Below are 19,125 nucleotides of genomic sequence, written 5' to 3'. Positions count from 1 at the left end.
TTGTTCAGTGGAGAACAAAGCATTTTCATGAAAACATTTTCATATTTTTGTGAAAACATGAAAATGTTTTCAATACATTTTAAAATACGATCAAATGCAGCTACAGTGAGCAATTTAGAGACACACATTGTGCTTCTTTAGGTGAAAAGCAATAAATAGTTCTTATTGCCACTTTCACTGTTATTTCACTGTTATTACAATCCTACCACAAAATATCTAATATGTAAATATATATTTGAGTCTATTACTTTGCCGACAGGTTCATATAAATAAATGCCTCTGCTGCAGATAGAAAAAGTGAGCATTCATTTTGTTTCGCTTTCAGGTCCACAGTGTAAACAAAAGTGTCTCCATGATGGACCTTCAGGACTCCCGAATGAACAGCATCTCAAACCTGAACTCCGTTGGAGACATGCTGGCCTCCTCTCAGGCCTCCATTGCTGGCCTCGGCCACAGCTTCGGGAACCTGGGCGCCCCGCTTCGCATGGGGGGCCACTTGCCCCCGGGTTCGTCCGGCTCTGGCCTCAGGCTGAGCCAGATGGGCCACGTAGGGGCCCCAACAGAATCCATCTCCCAGCAGCAGCAGCAGGCGGCTGCAGCGATGCATTTCCCCCTTTCTTTCCAGAATCCTCTGTTCCATCTGGCTGCCCAGAACTCCCCAGCTCAGTCCCAGGCTCCTCCTCCAGCTGCCGCCCCTCCTCCGTTGCTCCTCACCCCGGAGGCTGAGAACGGCCACCCGGACTACCCGCCCGCCTTTGGCAACAGCGCTTTCTCCCGCAGCGAGGACCTTTCTGCCCTGCAGTCGCAGAGCAGCCTGGTGCAGCCCAGCATCGTACATTCGCACAGCTACAGCGACGACTTCACCCGGCAGAATCAGAACAACGACTACGCCTGGCACCAGCTGTCTCTGCAGGTGCAGGTAGGAGCCTCTCCACCGGTCTCACTCATGCACAACGACGGTTTGATGCTGTGAATATGCGCCTGCATTCAGCTTTAATCATTTCTTACAAGTTAACTCCTTAACTGTCACCATTGAAATGCTTACATTCAATTCAATAGGTTGAGGAGGATTTAACTGTTATTTATTAAGGGGTTAATAAATAAGTTCAATAAGAACATAACTTTAAGTTTTTATGACTAAAACTAATATTTACAGATTTAAATCTTAAAAATCAATTTATTACTGTAAGATAAGATCAGTTCTCTCCGTGATACATAGACTGTGACACACAACTTACTGTGAAATTTACTTTTGTTTGTTTGAAAAAACAGAAACTAGTATGACTTGGTCAGGTCTGTAGGCCACCTTGCTCACACACCTTTTCAGCTCTGTCCACAAATTATCTATGGGACCAGAGCTTTGTGATGGCCTCTTCAAAACGTTGGATTTGTTGTTTTTAAATCACTTTTAACAGATTTAATGGCATGATTATTTCTGTTTGTGACTAAGCTTTACCATCCTGGCTCATGTCTTGGGATGTTGTTCCAATATTTTTCACATATGGTTATTTCTTCATGATGCCATCCACTAGCAGCAAAACACAAAAACAACATGCTGCAGCCCACACCGCCCAGTTGGGATGGTATTCTCATGCTTAAGTGTTTAGAAATAATGACTTCTTCCTTGCTGAGCAGCCTTTCAGCCCATGTTGTTTTAGCTCTTATTTCACTGTGGATAATGATAATGGTATTCTGTACCGGCTTCAGCGAGCATCTTGACAGGTTTTTATTTTATTTTTTTGGGATTGATGCATACATTGCAACAAAACATGACTATCTTGGAGACACAGGTCCTTTCTCCTTTCTGAATTTTGTGAAACCTTCACGTTTCCAGATGTTTTGTTTGGAAATTTTACCCAAGGATGAATCAGACTTTTGTATTCTCTTCCAGATATGTCAGTGTTTTAAATTTATTCATTATTATTAGAAGTTTATAAAGCCATCATCATCTGGGCTTATAATCTGCGTAAAAGCATAGTAATGTTACAGTAGTGTATGTAAACTGTCAATACAAATATTCTTATAATGTCTTTGTAAAAAATGTTTCCAGAGTCAGCAAATATGTGAAATTTCCTTTTTTGTAATGTAAAATTTGAAAAATAACTTTCTTTTTTATGATCTGCTGAGATGCACTAGTATGTGACTCATCGGTTTAATACAAAACAGTCCCAAAGTTATTTCTGTGATGAGCCAAAAAAAAAAAAATAGTCGAGAGATGACGAGTGCACAGAGAATAACATCAGAACCATGTGCCTGATGAACTGTGCTAAATGTATCAATGGTTCTGCCTCCATTCAAAACATGTTTTCATGCATGTTTTACAGTTTTTGGTCAGAACTTGCTTTATTGTTGATTTGAGTTTTTTTGGTCTAGTTAAATCAATGAAAACACACAGAAGCACTACAGTTTGTTTTACACTGTTTGAAGCAGTTTCACTTGATCTTATGTCTCCACTAAATGCTTTGGGATTGTTAATAGAGTAGATATTTTTGCATGTTGTTTTATTCAGTTTTAATTAGCTCAATTTATTTCCACAAATGTACTCCTATCTAAAAAAAAAAAAAAAAAACTCTGCTTAAACGGATCAGTGTGGCATCTTCTCTTCTGAAATCATTGTAATATGCTTATAGAGATGTAAGTATTTTGTGGTTTTCTATTACATAATTTGGCATTTATTAATTATAGAATAAGTCGGCTTAAATTTGAGTGACTGAAATCTGCAGCAACCACATGACGAGTTTGATCAAGGACCTTTGGTTGAGCAGCGTAATAAGCAAATCTTACTGTAAAGTAAGAGGCTGTCGTCGTGCTAAAGACCGAATCCAGACGTAAGCCCCGTGCCCGCTTCATCTGGACTCTGTGAGAGTGCTTCACAGCCGCTGCACTGCGTGTCCTTGTTTTAACAGTTCTGGTTATTAGCCGTTGGCCAACCAGGCAGATGACAGCGTCAGAGCTGCTGATGCTGCATTATCATTATCTTTCTTAGCCATGCGTGTCCTGCAGATGTGGTGCAGCTAAAGAGCAAAGACGGAGAAGTTTCAATCTGAAAACATTTCGGCTTTAATTAGACTGCTTGATGTGTGTTTTCTGTTTAAACGAACTGTGCGGCTGAGGATCGGCTGGTGTGCACTCGGGCCGTTGATCCGTCAGGCTGATAAGCTTACTATGAGGCGTGGATGTAAAATTACGGTGTTTAATGATGCCGTCGTGTCGTCTTGAGCTATTTCTGCCCCGCTGTGTGGGCTTTAATGGAACAAACATCACAAGCCACCTGCTTATTTATACAGATGGTGCATTCAGGAAAGAGCTTTAAGAATTAATGATTAATCTATCCATCCATCCGTCACAAATGATTGGGGTTATTTAGGGTGTTAATCAAAACTAAACTCGCAAATTCCTTTGAGTTTACACAAATACGAGAGCAAAATAGAGATCATTCTTAAGTAGCGTCATCTTAAATTAGAAAAAAGAAAAAAAAACCGAAAAGGTTGCGTCTCCATGAGCATCTGCTGACCCAGTTGTCGTCAACTGTGATTGTGGAACAGATGGAGGGTCTCAGTCGGAGGCACCTTAAGGTGTGAGCAGCTTATAAGCAGGTGAAAGAACTTGAATTTTGAATCATGTTGCTCCGTCTGGTGGGAGTATTTATAACACTTTTACACTTTTACACAAGATACACAGAAAGGGTGAACTGACTAGGGTGTTGGAGCAAAACTGCTCCATCCCTCACATTAAAGATTAATTTTGGAAAAATTGGAAACTTTGGCCCTAATATTCTTTTAGTGAGCAAAGTTTTCTCTTCGTACAGAGATAAACTTTCGCATCAACAGTAACCTCTTGTTACTGGAGACATCTTTTAGCATCTTGTGGTCTGCTGTTGGGGTGAACTTGCTTGGAGCAACAACTGCAAATAGGGTCGTTTCAGATTTCCTCCACTTCAAATGGTTTTGATACTTCTTTAAATGAATAATCAGCTGCTAGATTCTTCTTTTTCAATATTCAGCTCTTCGTTAGATCCCACCGTGGAGCTCACTCGCATTTCAATTGTAAAGAGTACACCAAACGTAATGTCTGAGATTTAACAAGGGAAACCTTCCAAACTCAGAGACCTATGTTTGGTTGCAGTCATTTTAAGTGTAAATAAAAATCGAGGTGGCTTAATTTATTACTTACCAGAAAATGTATCTTTTTAAAATGATATTTTTACAGAGAATATCAAGGTTATTATTTTTTTTTTTTTTTCAATTGATGCATTAGAAAATACTCAGGCTGTTGTAGGTTATCCTACTTTATTTTTTTTTTGTCATGGCTGTATGTAGGAGTTCAGTGCCACCGCAACAAAAATGAACACTCCTCTCAAAATAGACATATTTTTTTCTGTGTTGTGACTCATACTGTTTTTTTTTTTTGCATCCTTGTTCCCTCTCAGGAGTCTCTGCAGCAGCATCACCTGATGGGAGTCACATCTCAGACAGGCACCGGCACAGGCACGCCTGCTTCCTTGGCCACACCTCCGACGACAGTTCATCCGTCCCGCCAGTCATCCATCGCTGCTCAGCACCTCAAGTCCCAGCGCTCCATCAACATGCCTGCCACTGCCACGCCTCCAAAGGTTCGTCCGCAGAGCAGGAACCTCCTCCTCAACTCCTCGGACGCGAGCTTCAGCGGCAGTCAGCCAAAGTCCCGCCCATCGAAGCAAGCGACGCAGCAGCAGCAGCAGCAGCAGCAGCAGCCGCAGCAGCAGCAGCAGCAGCCGCCGCCGCAGCAGGACGGGCAGCTGTCGGTCACTGACAGTCCGGCTCCGGGGCTTCCCTTCCAGACGAGCTCCGCTAAAGAAAACCACTCTCCAGCAGCAGCTGCAGAGGACTCCACAGACACGCCCACAAAAAGCACCAAGAAGTCTCAGCAGTCACAGCTGCAGCCGCCGCAGCAGCATCTGCTGAAACCGGTTGCAAACAAACAGGTGAACGCTGCAAGTCCCTGAACAAAAAACAAAAACAATAAAAAGTCTTTGAGCTGAAACTACTTAATGGGTAAAACAGGATTTGAAATATGTATATATTTTGTCTTGATTGGTGTTTCAGGGTAACAGCCAGGGAATGAACGAGCGGACAGTCGCATGGGTGTCCAACATGCCACACCTCTCTGCCGACATTGAGAGCCTGCGGCCGGACCGCGAGGGCCAGCTGAAAGAGTACTCCAAGAGCATGGATGAGTCACGACTAGAAAGGGTCAGCTGCTTTTTTCCCTTTTCGGATTTTTTTTTGTTTGTTGTTGTTTAATTACTTTTTTTTTCAGACAAGTAATAATGTGAGTAATTGTGTTTCGAATTACCTTTATTTTAGAAATTAGAGACAAAAGAGCAGCCTTATGGGGTTTTAGTCAGGTAGGTGTTAGCTTCATGCAGAGACCGCTGCAAAAATATTTAAACTCGGGATTTTAAGTGACCGGTCAATACAGAGTAGCACATAATTTAGAAGTGAGAGGAGTCTAGCACATATTTTGAAATGTCTTCAAACATACAAATTTGAAAAGTGTGGTATTTTCTTTTTAGGATCTCATTATTTCAGTGTCTCATAAAAAAAAAAGTTGTAGAGACAGTCAAAAGAAGGCTAGATTATAAAACAATATGCCAAACTTGCAAACCATCATCATCCTCACAGTGAAACATGGTGATGGCAGCAAAATGCCTTATGGGTACATTTGTTCTAATTCTTTAAGATCTTCTGTAAGATAGCAGTACACTGTACTTTTTCGTACGTAAACACTTCCATTTCCAGAAGCGTGAATGCTTTTCCAGCGCAATGTGTTTTGGTGAAATCATATTTGTGACATCCGCTTCTCCTTTCAGGTGAGGGAATACGAAGAGGAAATTCACTCTCTGAAGGAGCGGCTGAAGATGTCGCATCGCAAACTGGAAGAGTACGAGCAGAGGCTTCTGAGCCAGGAGCAGCAGACCAGCAAGATCCTGCAGCAGTACCAGAACCGCCTCGAAGACAGCGAGCGGCGCCTGAAGCAGCAGCAGCTGGAGAAAGACTCTCAAATCAAAGGCATCATCAGCAGGTGATTAGTTTTCAGGTTGAGCAGGCAGTACTGCCTGGTTTCTTCTGTTGCTTCACAAAACAAACGTGCATTTGTTCAGGTGAGTGTTGCACATTGCTTGGCCCGGCCAAGATCCACAAAATATCCATCTCTAACTGCTATGAGGAGTGCTAAACATGAGATTTCTTTTTAATCCTGCAGAAACATAATCCTGTTTAATGCCGCTCATAATTACGCAAGAAGATAAAACACAAAACCTTCTTTGTTAATTAAACTCTGCACCTATAAAATTGAAATGTTCTGTTTACATAGAATTGAGGGAAACATAACTTAAGAGCATGAGAACACAAAAAACCCGCATAATTATACAAATATGAGCTGATAGCAGGATATTAGAGTCTTTTCTTAAAGAAACTGAAAGAAAAAGATTGCAGATGTCGCTGTATTCATGTCTGACGGCTCGGTAATGTAGGTGTGTGTGCGAGAGAGAGAGAGACTTTGTGGAAGAAGCACTATCAGTGTGGCTAAAGTGACTTTATTGAACCTGTAGTGGCTGCCAGTAGGAGAGGGGAAGCCGTGTAAGTGTACCCTGTTGAGAGGCAGAGGAGAAGAGAAGGCCGACTTGTGATCGTCTGAAGCCTCCTGCTTTCTACTTCACTGCAGCTGAAGGCCATCACTGCTCTCTCATTGCAGAGGCAGTGGAGCGCCATGAGCCATTGTGTTCAGCTTGTTTTTATTAGAAATCTGTGTGGAAATGGGAGGCAGGTTCTATTAAAGGCCGCTGTTCTGTGCTCGGTCCAGGAGAGGTCAGCAGAGACGAAGAAACGCAGGATAGCTCTGGTTTGGCGAACCTGCAGGCGTCATCTCCCTCTTCAGAATTACTAGTTGTCATGTATGATTAGAATATTCCTGAAAAGTATATTTATTTCAGTAACTAAATTCATATGAAACACATAATTACACACAGACTGGTGTATTCAAGCCTTTAATTCTGTTAAATGTAACGAATTCCAGCTTACTGCTAATGAAAACATTACATTTAATATTAGGATGTCATGCCAGACATAGAAAAATATATTTTTTACTACAGACATAATGGATGAATGTATGTTATTTTTTCAAAAAGCTCTTTTAATCTTGCAATCTGAACGCATATCATAATTTCTTGAATATGGCTGTGTATTACAGATCTCCTTAAAATGTTCAAATACCATTAGCATAGCTACTAAAATAATACTTACCGAGACACAGGTTATTAATGTAGCTTTTTTTAAAACTGTGCAATGAATAATATTTGGGACTTACAAATTTCTTTTGTTTTTTTTGCCTTTTTGTCACAATCGCAAATAATTGTTTCTGATTCAATAATCAGAAACAATTATTTGTTATTTGTAACAATGTTTTTTCATGGCATTGTAGCTAGAAGAAGGATATTTAGTTTATAATTAAATTAGAAGTAAGTTCCTATGTGTTTAGTACATATAAGTGAAAAGTGCAACATTTAACCTCATGTTTGTAAGAATAATTTCGTCTCCTGGTTGGACTGAACTGCAGTTATAGAGGAAACATATTGAGGGGCTCAGCTAATTTGTTGTGGAGAGCTGAGCAGGCTGATAGAGGAACATTAAGAACCTATTTACCCAGAGGCCGAAGGCTATCAGCCAGCTTACCAACAAGAATGTTTCAGATTATGTTGCCAAATGTTGAGCTACAGTCATTGAAAAGCATTTACAGCAACAAAACTCCCAAAGCGGTCCGAAAAGCTTGACGAGCTTCGGATATGGCTTCTTCACTGAATCTGTTTGTCCTCTTCAAAAACTGAGGATGAAATGTGGGAGGGAGGCTGGCTCTGATTAGATGGAGAGAAAAAAAAGGACTCTGAAGGCACTTTATGGGATGGATGTGTTTATTTGCTGTCATTTCAGTTTTTTCTTTGGGTCTGCAAATGAGGGGTTGCAGACTTTAGGGAGTCTGGAGTAGAGGTTCGTCCCTGGGATGGATTAAGGAGAGATGCATGAACCTGTAAAAACTTGTGTGCTGAATCAAGGTTCCAGCTGGGATAAGCTGACATCTATCATCTCCAGGGCGGGTTGGGTGAAAATGTAGCTTACAGCATCTGCACTGAGATCCCTAGAACTTTTTTTTTATTTTTATTTTTTTAAGTTTGTTGCGTTACAAACACAAACACAAACATTATTTCTTGTTGGGATTTAATGCACAAATAGTCAAACAGGCTCTATGCTGGATTTTGATCTAAACTTTGACTGGACCATTTTAGCACGTGAATACAGTTCGGTTGAAACTAATTCATTGTAGCTCTGGTTGAATGTTTAGTGTTGTGAACTCCATCCTGGTCTCAAGTCAGGTTTTCTTCCAGGTTTCAATCTGTAGCTCCATCCACCTTTCCATCAACTCTGACCAGTCTCCCTGCTCTGCTGTGTTTCATTTTGATGTTCTTTGTGTGGCTTGCAATGTTTCTCATGCAATTTTGGTCTTATTTGACCTTCTTTACTTACTGTGTCCATAACTGAGGTGTAGAAAACTGAGATCAACACTTCTTATAATCTTCTTTCAGTAATTGTGCTCATTTTGCCACTCAGTAAAGGCCTGAAATGGTTTGACTGCCTTTCACCAGAGCTGGTTAAAAGTGACGGGAAGATAGATGGAGATAAATACTGAACAGCCCTGGAAGAAAAAAACTGTGCAATACTTGTGACCTTCCAGCAGGAACACGACCCCAGACTTCCTGACAGAATTACAACGGAGTAGTTCAGCTCAAACATTCCTGGTTCAATGAATTACCTCCTGAACTTATGTGATTCAGCTGTATTGAAACAGAGTAACATCTGGCAGCTTTAGGACACAAATCCCAGAGAACTAAAGTTTGACAACCTTGGTTTAGATCATGCGTTGGAATGGACCAGTCAAAGTCCACACCTATAATAAGTTGTAAATCTGTGGCAAGACATAATAATTTATCTTCAGATGCATATTCCAGACAAATCGGTAAAAATCGTTAACTCCATTCCAAATGTGTAAAGCAGAGAGACACAGGCTAAAAGACATGAAGCTGAAATTGTAGCTAAAACTGGGTCTGCAAAGCCACTTTTCATTTTCCTATCACTTTACAGTAATTACTTATTTCATGCTGGCTATCACACATAAATGCAAGGGTTGTGAGTACTTTTGTGTAGCCTAAAGTCAAGATGACTTCTTGTTCTGCATCCCAGTAATCCCACTATCAGACATTCTGAAGAAAACCAGTTTTGTTTTTCTTTTAAATAACATGTTCATTCATTTTCAACATGATGATTTGAATTACCTTCATATTTTGTTAGTCATTGACTTTTGTATGTTTATGTTGTTGACTTTGTATTGCCATAAGGAGGAGACCGTAACATCTAGTCTTTCACTTTAAGGGTTTTCAATAGATTTTTCTTTTTTTTTTTTTCCAAACAGAATAATCAGTTTGAATCAACTAAAAAATCTGAAATTGTGGCCAAGTCTCTAATGTAAAGTTAAAAATAAAGATTACCTAAACCTAGACAGGCTGATTGTGACCATAGCAATTCATGCTTGGAAGAAATTATGTAAGCAGATAGTGAGCAGACAATACATGACCATACACTTCACTCTTCCACGATTTCATTTGACATTTTCTGCACCTGAACAAAGATTAGATTCACTTTTGGGGACCTCAGAGGATGCCCAGGAACACTTCAGGACCTTAATATCATCATATGGCTGCACAATCTCACAGTACATCTGAAGAACGCCGGCTTCATAACTCTACTTTTGTCAACCGGTCTGTTTGTTTCTATTTCCCTGTTGTCAGACTCATGGCTGTGGAAGATGAGCTGAGAGGGGGTGCCATTCCTGATATTAAGCCTCGAATCCTCACAGACCAGGTTTGTGCCTGTGTCTACACCACCAGTCATGTCCTAAATCAGTTTGCCTCATTATTGCATCACATCCAAGAGCGTTTCTTGCAGAAGCCAGCACAGGTTGAGAAGTTTGCAGCGGCTTCCACATACGTCAGCCACCTCCATCAGTTCAGTCCACGCTTTTTGTCGTATCGAAAAGCAACATTTCACCGCATCTTGCACCCACTTGGCGGGTGGGGCATAAGGATCGGGAGGAGCGCAAATCACGAAATCCTAAAAACGGTGAAGGAACAGCAAATCTTCAGAGCAGAAATTAGATATTATTTACCTCAAAGAGCTTATGATTCTCTGGAATGCATTTATCACTGAGGAACTGTGACTCACCAGCAGCGTCAGTGCAATTCAAGTTGCTGAATGCACCATGTGGGATGATTGGTGACGCAGGTGAAGAGGCTGTTTGTGCTTAAATAACTCGGAGGAAACGTTTGCTATCCTTGAAATATACCGTCACCTTCTCTGCAGCTCCAAGGAGCCACAAGCGAACCGATCAAATTGTGTCTTGAAAGACGGCCAAATACGGAAACGTTTCAGCAACGGGCCTGCTGTGAAACTCTGACACCAGAAACCTAAAATAAATAAAATGCGATGGGATTAAATGTCCAAACTGTGCAATCTAATTTGGAGTCTGGTGAAGAGAGTTTAGTTATGACTCTGCTGGATTAGCTTCCAATCGTTGGTTTAAAGTCCTGTCAGAAGAAGAGTTTTTGTAGAATTAAAATCATCCGTCATTTCGCTATATTTCCCTTCTAACCCAGACTTTTGTAGTTTTCCTAAAACCCCAGAAGACCTTTTACAGTTCTCTTTTTCACATTAAGTTAATTCATTTTTTTCTTTATTAAAACACTCAACCTAAAAAGATTAAATCCTTTTTTTTAACCCTCACTTTCCAGACACATAACTTTAAAATAAAAAAAATGGCTTCATTATAGATAGATTTCAAGACCTCACTGATACATACTGCTTCCTTTTTTATAATGCTATGAAATAATAATAATAAAAAAAAACGGAAAAGATATCAAGTAGAGAATTGAGGATCTCCACAAGTCTGGCTGATCTTTGGGTTTCCAGATGCTTCAAGGTGCGACATACATCATCCAGAAATTATATATTAGTATTAGTGCACATTACATCACATTCTCAGTGACGTAATGTAGTTTGAATTCATGAGACCTGAGACTTTACCCTGCAAAACATAAAAAGATAAATGTACTGCTGTTTGGGATTAGTTGTAGATTTAATTTATTTATCCTCAACGAAGAAATGTGCCTTTTGAAATAATATCACAGCACATTTCTTGTCATATCAAAACCATGTTTATTTATTTCCCCATCATGTCATTCCATTTTGTCTTCAGAGTCTTGCTATTAAGCCCTTCAAGCCTCTGTTGAGGGGTCATGTTATCAGACATTAGGCCAAGATTTTCCAAAAAGTAAATAGGTAATTTTCATGTCAAGTTAAAATATTTAAATATGTAAAGGAATATGGTGATCATGTGGACTGGAGAATAGTTCTCGTTAACGCTAGGACTACAAAAGAGAAGACCTCTGTGCTTCTTTGCACTGATAGAAATAACCCATCTAATATTTCATTATGGCAAAGTGTAGCACACATTTAGATAAATGATAAAATCTTTATGTACCTCTGACTTTAAATATTTTTGTCTGAATTTAGCCTTTTCAACTTTATTTAAATGTATAAAGTTAAAACAGTGAAACACATTTAAATATTTCAGTAAAACTAGGCCTGGGTAAACTCGGCGACCCCTGAAGTTTCCCACATGTTCAGTTATTGTAAGTCAACCAGCTGTTATGTCTTAGCGCCACACTTATCCTACTGTCAAATTTAACTTGATATCAAAGAAAAACCTCATTTGAAGAAATATTAAGCTGAGATTCTGAATGTTTGTCACCTTTGTAAATGTAGAAAAATGGTAATTGTATCTGTTTTGTCTTCTGCAGTCTCTCAGCCAGGTCTATGGGGGCCTCCCTGGATCCTGACTGCTAGTTCCAAGGTGACCCGAATTCATGACGGTCACTCGGGTGTAAGAAGGTGGATCAAAACGGCTCCTACAGACTGACTCGAGTCAAAGGCCTACAAAGGACCAACGATGGTGTCATCTCACATTAAGAAATATTTTCAAAATCGTTGCACATATTAAAACTAAGCCTGTAACAGAACTTGACAATCAACTCAGCAAGAGGACCAACGTGTGCAGCAAATGTTGTGCACGGTTTGGTTGAAATATAAGCCAGTGCCACAATAACGGCAATACTGTTCCTAAAGAGTTTTTGTAACTGTGGTGAAGAAGTTGTGGAAAACAGTGGGATGAAGATGAACTTAAGATTACTTCCCCCCTTCTACAAGAAGCTTCCCACTTCAGTGGCTGAGGACACCAGGCACAATATTCCTTCATGGTGACGCCTTCAACAAGCAACAAGCATGTTGTTGAATCATTAAATATTTTCTACTTTAGATTTAGTAGAATTTTGCTTTTTTTATGTTTCTTCTTTATATTACAGCCATCTCATCTTAAAAAGCCAGACAAGTTCCACAATCAGCTGATTTGAGTACAATCTGAGGCCTGTGATTTAACTTTTTAAGTTTGGAAGATATTGCTAAAACTTGACTTTCAATGTGTATAAAAATGTATTAATACATATTCTAAATTAATTTAATAATGGGGGCACTTAAACTAATCTCATTTTATAAAAGTGATGGATATACTGACATCGTGGTGACTTTTCAAAACAGTGATACAGATTGCTATTTTGCTAAAGACAATTCCAGGCCAATTAAACACATTACTGTAAAAGTGTATTGTAACAATTTTATCCAGTACCTAGATTTGTAAGGAGTCTTGGAAACAAAGGTGGTTTGAATGGCAACCAAATAAAAATTCATGTGTGTCCTTGGGTATTTTAAAATATGGTTTGGGTGATACAATGTAGGCATGAGGAATCTGTATCAAAACTGTTGCATTTCTCAGAACAGACTCACTTTGGAGAGACATTGGGAGAGTAAAGCTGACACAGCTAACACAACATCACAGAAACGGGTCAAATCAATACAACACATACTCAAATCTTTTTGGACAGGTTATACGCTATTAGTTATACGCTGTACCTTTTTTAATTAGATGTAAACGCCACCACCTTCCAAACCAAACAACTCCGAGTAGCTGCTAGCTTGACTCCGAGTAGCTGCTAGCTTGACTCCGAGTAGCTGCTAGCTTAACTCCGAGTAGCTGCTAGCTTGACTCCCAATCACTTTGTAACGCTGTTTTGAAAATGTGCCGTAAGATTTTATGTTAATAGCTTTAACTATAAATTTATTGTGTCCCTGCTTATAGCTAACACATAAGCAAGCATTGGAATACTCACGTTTTTTTGTTTGTTTTAATGTCTCTGAAGCATACATCTGCAACAATTCTGCATGTGCTTTTGGTGGCAAGAATAAGTAAGTCAGTAATTCTATGATTTTGCTACAGTTATCACGCTTTGAGACATTGTAAGGCATATTTTTTAAGCTAACCTGCCAGCTCCTCCAGTTTTTATTCGGAAGAGTGTGGCACTGAGCCTTTTGCATTATAGCTGCAGGACAGAGAGAAACGGACTGATTAAAACATTAAAAGACTAAGAAACAGGGATATGTAGTATATGTGCATAAGATTTGACTGCCTTATAGTCTGTAATACAGGGCCCAAAAATAACAAAACCAATACAAAGAAAAAGGAAAAAACAAACCTGTAAACTTTGTATATTAAATGTACTTTTTGTAGTCAGGTGATGAATTAATAAGCAGTGTGTTGGTTAACTCTATTAGAATCATTTACATTACAAATTTCATGGTTGATATATTTTATCTTAACCTCTTGCCTTTAAAAATACATTTTACTTCAAGATAAATTATAAAAAAATTACATGTTTATGTTACCAGAAATGTATAAAATAGCTTAATGTATATCTATTCTTATATGTAAAATGTATTGAAATCAAGGGTAGGCCCTCAGGCATGTTAAAGTTGTGGCAAAACTAATTCTTATATTCTATAATGACTCTTAATGCTGCAATCCAGAAACAACAGTTGCGGGCGGAGTGTTTTTCTTTTCTTCCGGAGGAATTGATGATTGATTACTATACTAGCTCGCCTGTGTTGTGTAACCAAAACAGTTGTGGTGCTTTCAACAATGCTGGATTGCAGTTTTAAGTTCTTTTTGAAATATGTATCTATTTATTTACTTGGCCTGCATTGCAATACAGTATTCTGAAATGTTATATTTCATATCTGTTTTTATTTTTCTGGACGCTGCAATCCTTGGTCTGTGAGAAATGTTTTCAACGAAAGCAAATATAAACTATTTAAAGTTATGCCTATTTATTATTGAAGGTTTATCTGTGTTGGCTGCAGTGGGCTACCTCTAAAATAAAGCCCTTGCCAGTTGTCTGCTTTATACCATACAAAGTAAGGAAATATTTTTTGTTTTATTTGGTTAGAACAACTTGTTTTTGTTTTTTTTGTTTTTTAATTACCCCCAAGTACAAACTAGTTAAATCTTTACTACTAACCAAATAGGGAAATAAATCAGGTTCAGATCTTGGTGGCTTGTTTATTGCTATTTCTGGATGTTCCATGCTTTCTGAGGTTTCTCATATTTAAGTGCCGCTACCATCACAATCAAACTAATATTATTTGCATTCCAAAAAATTGTCAGACTCTCAGGTGTTATGATGAGCACAGAGGAAACAAAACAAATATTGCATTTCTGTTAAATTAAGTACTTTTGGTTGACCAGAAAAAGTTGATCTTTAGCCACTAATGTAGAGATAAAAAAAAATTTGAATATGTCATTAAGCTTGCAAAAGCATATCGGTAGGGTCTGAGGAAGCACAAAAATTATGAGACAATTAAAAGAAAACTGTATTTTCATTCAAAATGTCTGCCAGTTATGGCAGGCCAGAGCTTTTAAAAATCTGAAAAAGCAATCGGCCCAAAAAGCTGCAGTTTGTTCCCTGCTACTGAACGTTCAAAGAAACTTTTTGCAGATGAGAATTTTGGTTAATCCCGTGAATATGAAACCCTTTTACTTTCAGTCACTCTTTGTTCTCTACATGTACATTAGTGTGATGGACCAGTAGTTGAATTTATATTTGGCACACAAGTTTAACAGTAACCTAAGAAAGACCCACTGTAATAACATATTATAAGAATTTATATGGAGAATTCTATTGAAAAGTGTTTGTTTGCAAAATTGTGAAATCTTAGATAATTTATAAAATTTTGTGAGATTAAGGGAGGGGGAGGGAAACTGCCATATTCCTGGAGGCGACGCAGGACCTAACAGAGTAAGTTTATCTTATATATTTTCAGAAAGAATATACAACATCAGTCAGCCTATTCATGTTTCTAAAATGGATGTATAGCATTATGGAGTGGAAAAATTATTTTTTTCTTGGCAGCTATTACTCTGCACAATTGATCTACTGTGTCACAAATATATTGTTGGTGGGATTTTTGACTTGAATTAGGCCTCCTGGATGTAATACCTTAATTTACTTGAGGTTTCTTTTGAAATAAGCCATGCCCCATTGATAAGCCATACCCTCCAGACCCCTGATGTTGTGTGGTGGATGTTTAACGTTGGTAATTTTATTTATAATGGTAGTAACCGTAGGTATGATTGCGCTTGTAATTATTATTAGTGTAAGTATACTTGATTGATATGACTTGTTTTGAACAAAGGGAATGTATTCATATTTCAGGTGATTTTTTTCCGAGTGATTTAAATAAATTATTAAATCCCTAATTCTTGATTATCTCTTGTTTCACAAGACCAGCGTCTGGATCTGGGCAATTTTGCCCCTTTGCAAATTTATTTCCCTATTTTGTGTCTGCGTTTCTTAACTATATTTAGCCATTGGCTATTACCTGGTTTCAAAATTGCTCAAATGTCACATGTACTTTGACGTTATACGTGATCTTCTAAAATTTTTGTATTACATCTTTTTTATATTAATTTTGTTTCTGATTTGCAGCCATCTGATTGTTTCTGTTTTCTTCCATTATGCCATAAGACACATTAGCAATCCTGATCAAACCAATATAAATGTAAGTAGATTGCGTTTATGTTGAATTATTGGTAGATAATGAATTTTCTCATCAAACTACATTTCCCAAGAGTAGAATATAAAGAATGTAATTAAAATGTTATGGCAGATACTAAGCATTTCCTTCATGGGTACAAGTTATCTTTTCTGTATTTTCTATTTGAATACAGAAAATGCATTTAAAAAAAATCTTTGGCACAAAAGATTTTAGGGTTGCAAGAGCAACTTTAGGTAAGAGATATTACAGTAGGCAGCATGTAGACAGTCATTTGTGTTGTCTGGCTCTGAATGTCAACTGCAGTTGAAATATTTGGTTAAAGTCAGCAGTGTTCTGTTTTTTAAATATACTGGGAAATCAGATTAATTTTAAAGTTTAGATTGACGACCAGACAGTCAGTCAGTTTTGGACATAATAAGAGGCAGATTATTATGTACAGTGCCTACTTTTACGTTTTGTAATAAACTAAAGTCGCTGGTTGGAAGTGGTCTTACCAATTTTGTGCTGAAAAGTAACCAAGTGTGTTTCCTGCAATACAGTCACAACCTGGTAATATTGGTGTTGGCTGTTCATTTCTGTTTATAAGAGGGATGGGTCCCAACTCAACCCGAAAACACAGGCTGGATCCCACTGCAGCAACAAAACACCTCCAGCGATTCCTTGTTTTACTGCTAGAAATCTCAACAGCCTCTTTGTAACGAATGAAAAAGTGATGAAACGCCACCAAGCATATTTCCTCTATCAGCTCACAGCTCCGTCCTGCGCCGCATCTAATCAAAGCCAGTACGAGTCACTCATCTAGACGTGGCTTAGCATTCAGTCACATCATCTTTGTGGCTGTAGGAGTAATGAGATGTCGGCTGTTTCCCATCAGAGATCTGTACAGGGACAACGGATGAACACCAGCCAGGACTCCAACAGGCGGCGAGAGGATTAAGGAGGATCAGCTTCATAGATCTTACTGCTCTTCCTCAACAGCAGTCACACTCCATTATGTGTGTTATTTAGGCTTATCAGGAAAAAAATTCTATACACCTAACAATGCTGCTGCAAGTTTTTCAATTTTTTTTGATGTTACAAATCTGAATCTTTACGTGGCAAATCAACACAACAAAGCACAAAATGTACATTAAAAAATTAAGAAATCAGTCCTACTGAGTCAATACTCCCCCACAGCATCATGCAACCACCATCTTTTGTTTCTGCGTATAAATACATATTGCGTATAAGCAATGAACATATAGGAAGTGACAGAGCTTTTTCAAAAAACTATTTTCATGTGGACAAGACTTTAATTGTGATGTCTGAATAAACAGAAATAATCAGCTGCCACACAATGAGGAAAAAGGTATCAGACATATTAACCTATTTCTAAATATATTTCTATTATATATTTTTAGGTATCTTGTTGACACAAAATCCACACAGCCCCAGAAAAATAGAAATTATTACAAACTAATTTGCAAATACCACTTATACACAATAAAGTGTATAAGTGTAAAGCTAATGAGAACATTATGCAAATAAGATAAGAAAATGGCTGAAATGTGTTACAGTTTTTAAAGCAATCCTGCCCCCTATTGATAACAAATAATGTTGCCTGGTATAGTCTTTCAGAGGTGCCCAAGTTTAGTACTCAAGAATTATTTTGCAACTTGAACGCATCCCTGCTCCAACACATCTGAATCAAAAACTGATTCAGTTTTTGCTCAGGAGCTTTGCAGACTCTTTGCATCCTGATTCATCAAATATGAATCAGGATTCTGATTCAGAGACCTGGTAATGAGTCATTCATTTGATTCAGGTGTGTTGGAGATGGGACGCATGTAAATGTTACACACTAGTAGCTCTCAAGAAATAAACTTGGGCACCCTGTCCTAATTCACAGCACAGAAAAAGATCCTTGTGATGGACAATAGAAGAGCTGTTTGATTTTGCAAAAGATACCATTAATAGTTCTAAACTTCTTAATGCTTGGGAGAGGAAAGAACATCATCTGTTTTTCTGTTTTTTTTTTGTTTGTTTTTTGACAGAAAAGTAAAAAAATCAGATGCCACAAGAATTGTCCAGGAGTCAAGGGTGTCTTGCAGAAACAGGAAATCTAGATTGTTTTAGTCCATCAGAGGACTAATTGAAAATGTTTAGAAAGAGCTGAAGATCAAAATGTATAAAGGACTAGAACCTTCAATATTTGTATGTTGTTGTTGTGGAAGTCACACTCGCTCCCAAACACTTTATTTAGTCAATTATTTTTGTATAGGAGACGTTTTAGAGTTTTCATTACCAACAAAGTGTCCACTAAGTATTGGATACATTTCACTAACCATAACCTAATTTGAGTTATGTGTGTCTGAATAATAATTACAACTTAAGAATAATTTCTTAACTACAACTGGCTTACAATTTCTTGTCAATAGGTCCCACGACAAAAAATTGTACAAGTTAAATACTTGTGGTCTCTACAAAAAAGTTTTGAAAATGGAATCCACAAAAAAAGCACAGATTCCACAAAAATTAATGACAAAGAAACTTAATGCATATGTATGCAATGTGCAAACACAAAGAAATGTGTAAAATTCACAAAACACAAATGGTTTGACCGTTACCAAGGCAACCTGCTCATTTACCAAAAAGAGGACACAAAAGAGAGACCGAGTAAGACAAAAAAAATAAATAAATTGGTTCACACATAGTCTTGTAAAAACAAAAAACAAAACAGCAATGCAGATTTACCAATGTTAATGTAACCACGCAAAAGTCCAGACTAAAAATGATATGCAAATTGAGAAAAAGCCGCTAAATAACCATTGCTTTTGTAGTTCGCTTCCCTGACTAAAAAGGAGCATCAGCACCATCTTGTGGTGCATTAGAGAATATAAATAATGGCTGAGATTTTTTCATATTTCTAAAATAATCTCATTGTGAAACCTAAAAAGTCTCATCAGTGGACTAAAACACAAATGTGCAATTAATATGCATTTTAACTCTGTAATTATACAATCCAATTCATATTTTAACATTTCAATAATATTTGACA

At 38.1% G+C, this 19,125-nt stretch overlaps 1 protein-coding gene across 5 annotated transcripts in view; it reads left to right on the top strand.

Moving 5' to 3' along the window:
* The window catches only part of LOC103151580 (ras/Rap GTPase-activating protein SynGAP-like), a 64,939-nt gene extending 49,153 nt beyond the window's left edge, over positions 1-15,786 (top strand). For 4 of the 5 annotated variants that reach the window (XM_016681586.1, XM_016681588.1, XM_007571727.2 and 1 more), the window contains 6 exons: positions 326-919; positions 4,430-4,963; positions 5,085-5,231; positions 5,852-6,063; positions 9,878-9,950; positions 11,945-15,786. In XM_016681586.1, coding sequence (XP_016537072.1) covers positions 326-919; positions 4,430-4,963; positions 5,085-5,231; positions 5,852-6,063; positions 9,878-9,950; positions 11,945-11,983 — 1,599 coding nt within the window. In that variant the 3' untranslated portion in view covers positions 11,984-15,786. The remainder of the gene's footprint in view (positions 1-325; positions 920-4,429; positions 4,964-5,084; positions 5,232-5,851; positions 6,064-9,877; positions 9,951-11,944) is intronic. The other variant, XM_016681587.1, reaches the window with a different exon arrangement.
* Positions 15,787-19,125: the final 3,339 nt, after the last annotated feature.

This window comes from Poecilia formosa, unplaced genomic scaffold (assembly GCF_000485575.1).
Source record: "Poecilia formosa unplaced genomic scaffold, Poecilia_formosa-5.1.2 Scaffold286, whole genome shotgun sequence".
In the NCBI taxonomy this organism is placed as follows: Eukaryota; Metazoa; Chordata; class Actinopteri; order Cyprinodontiformes; family Poeciliidae; genus Poecilia; species Poecilia formosa.
The sequence above is the reverse complement of the archived record's forward strand: the minus strand, read 5'-3'. Positions and strand labels throughout refer to the sequence as shown.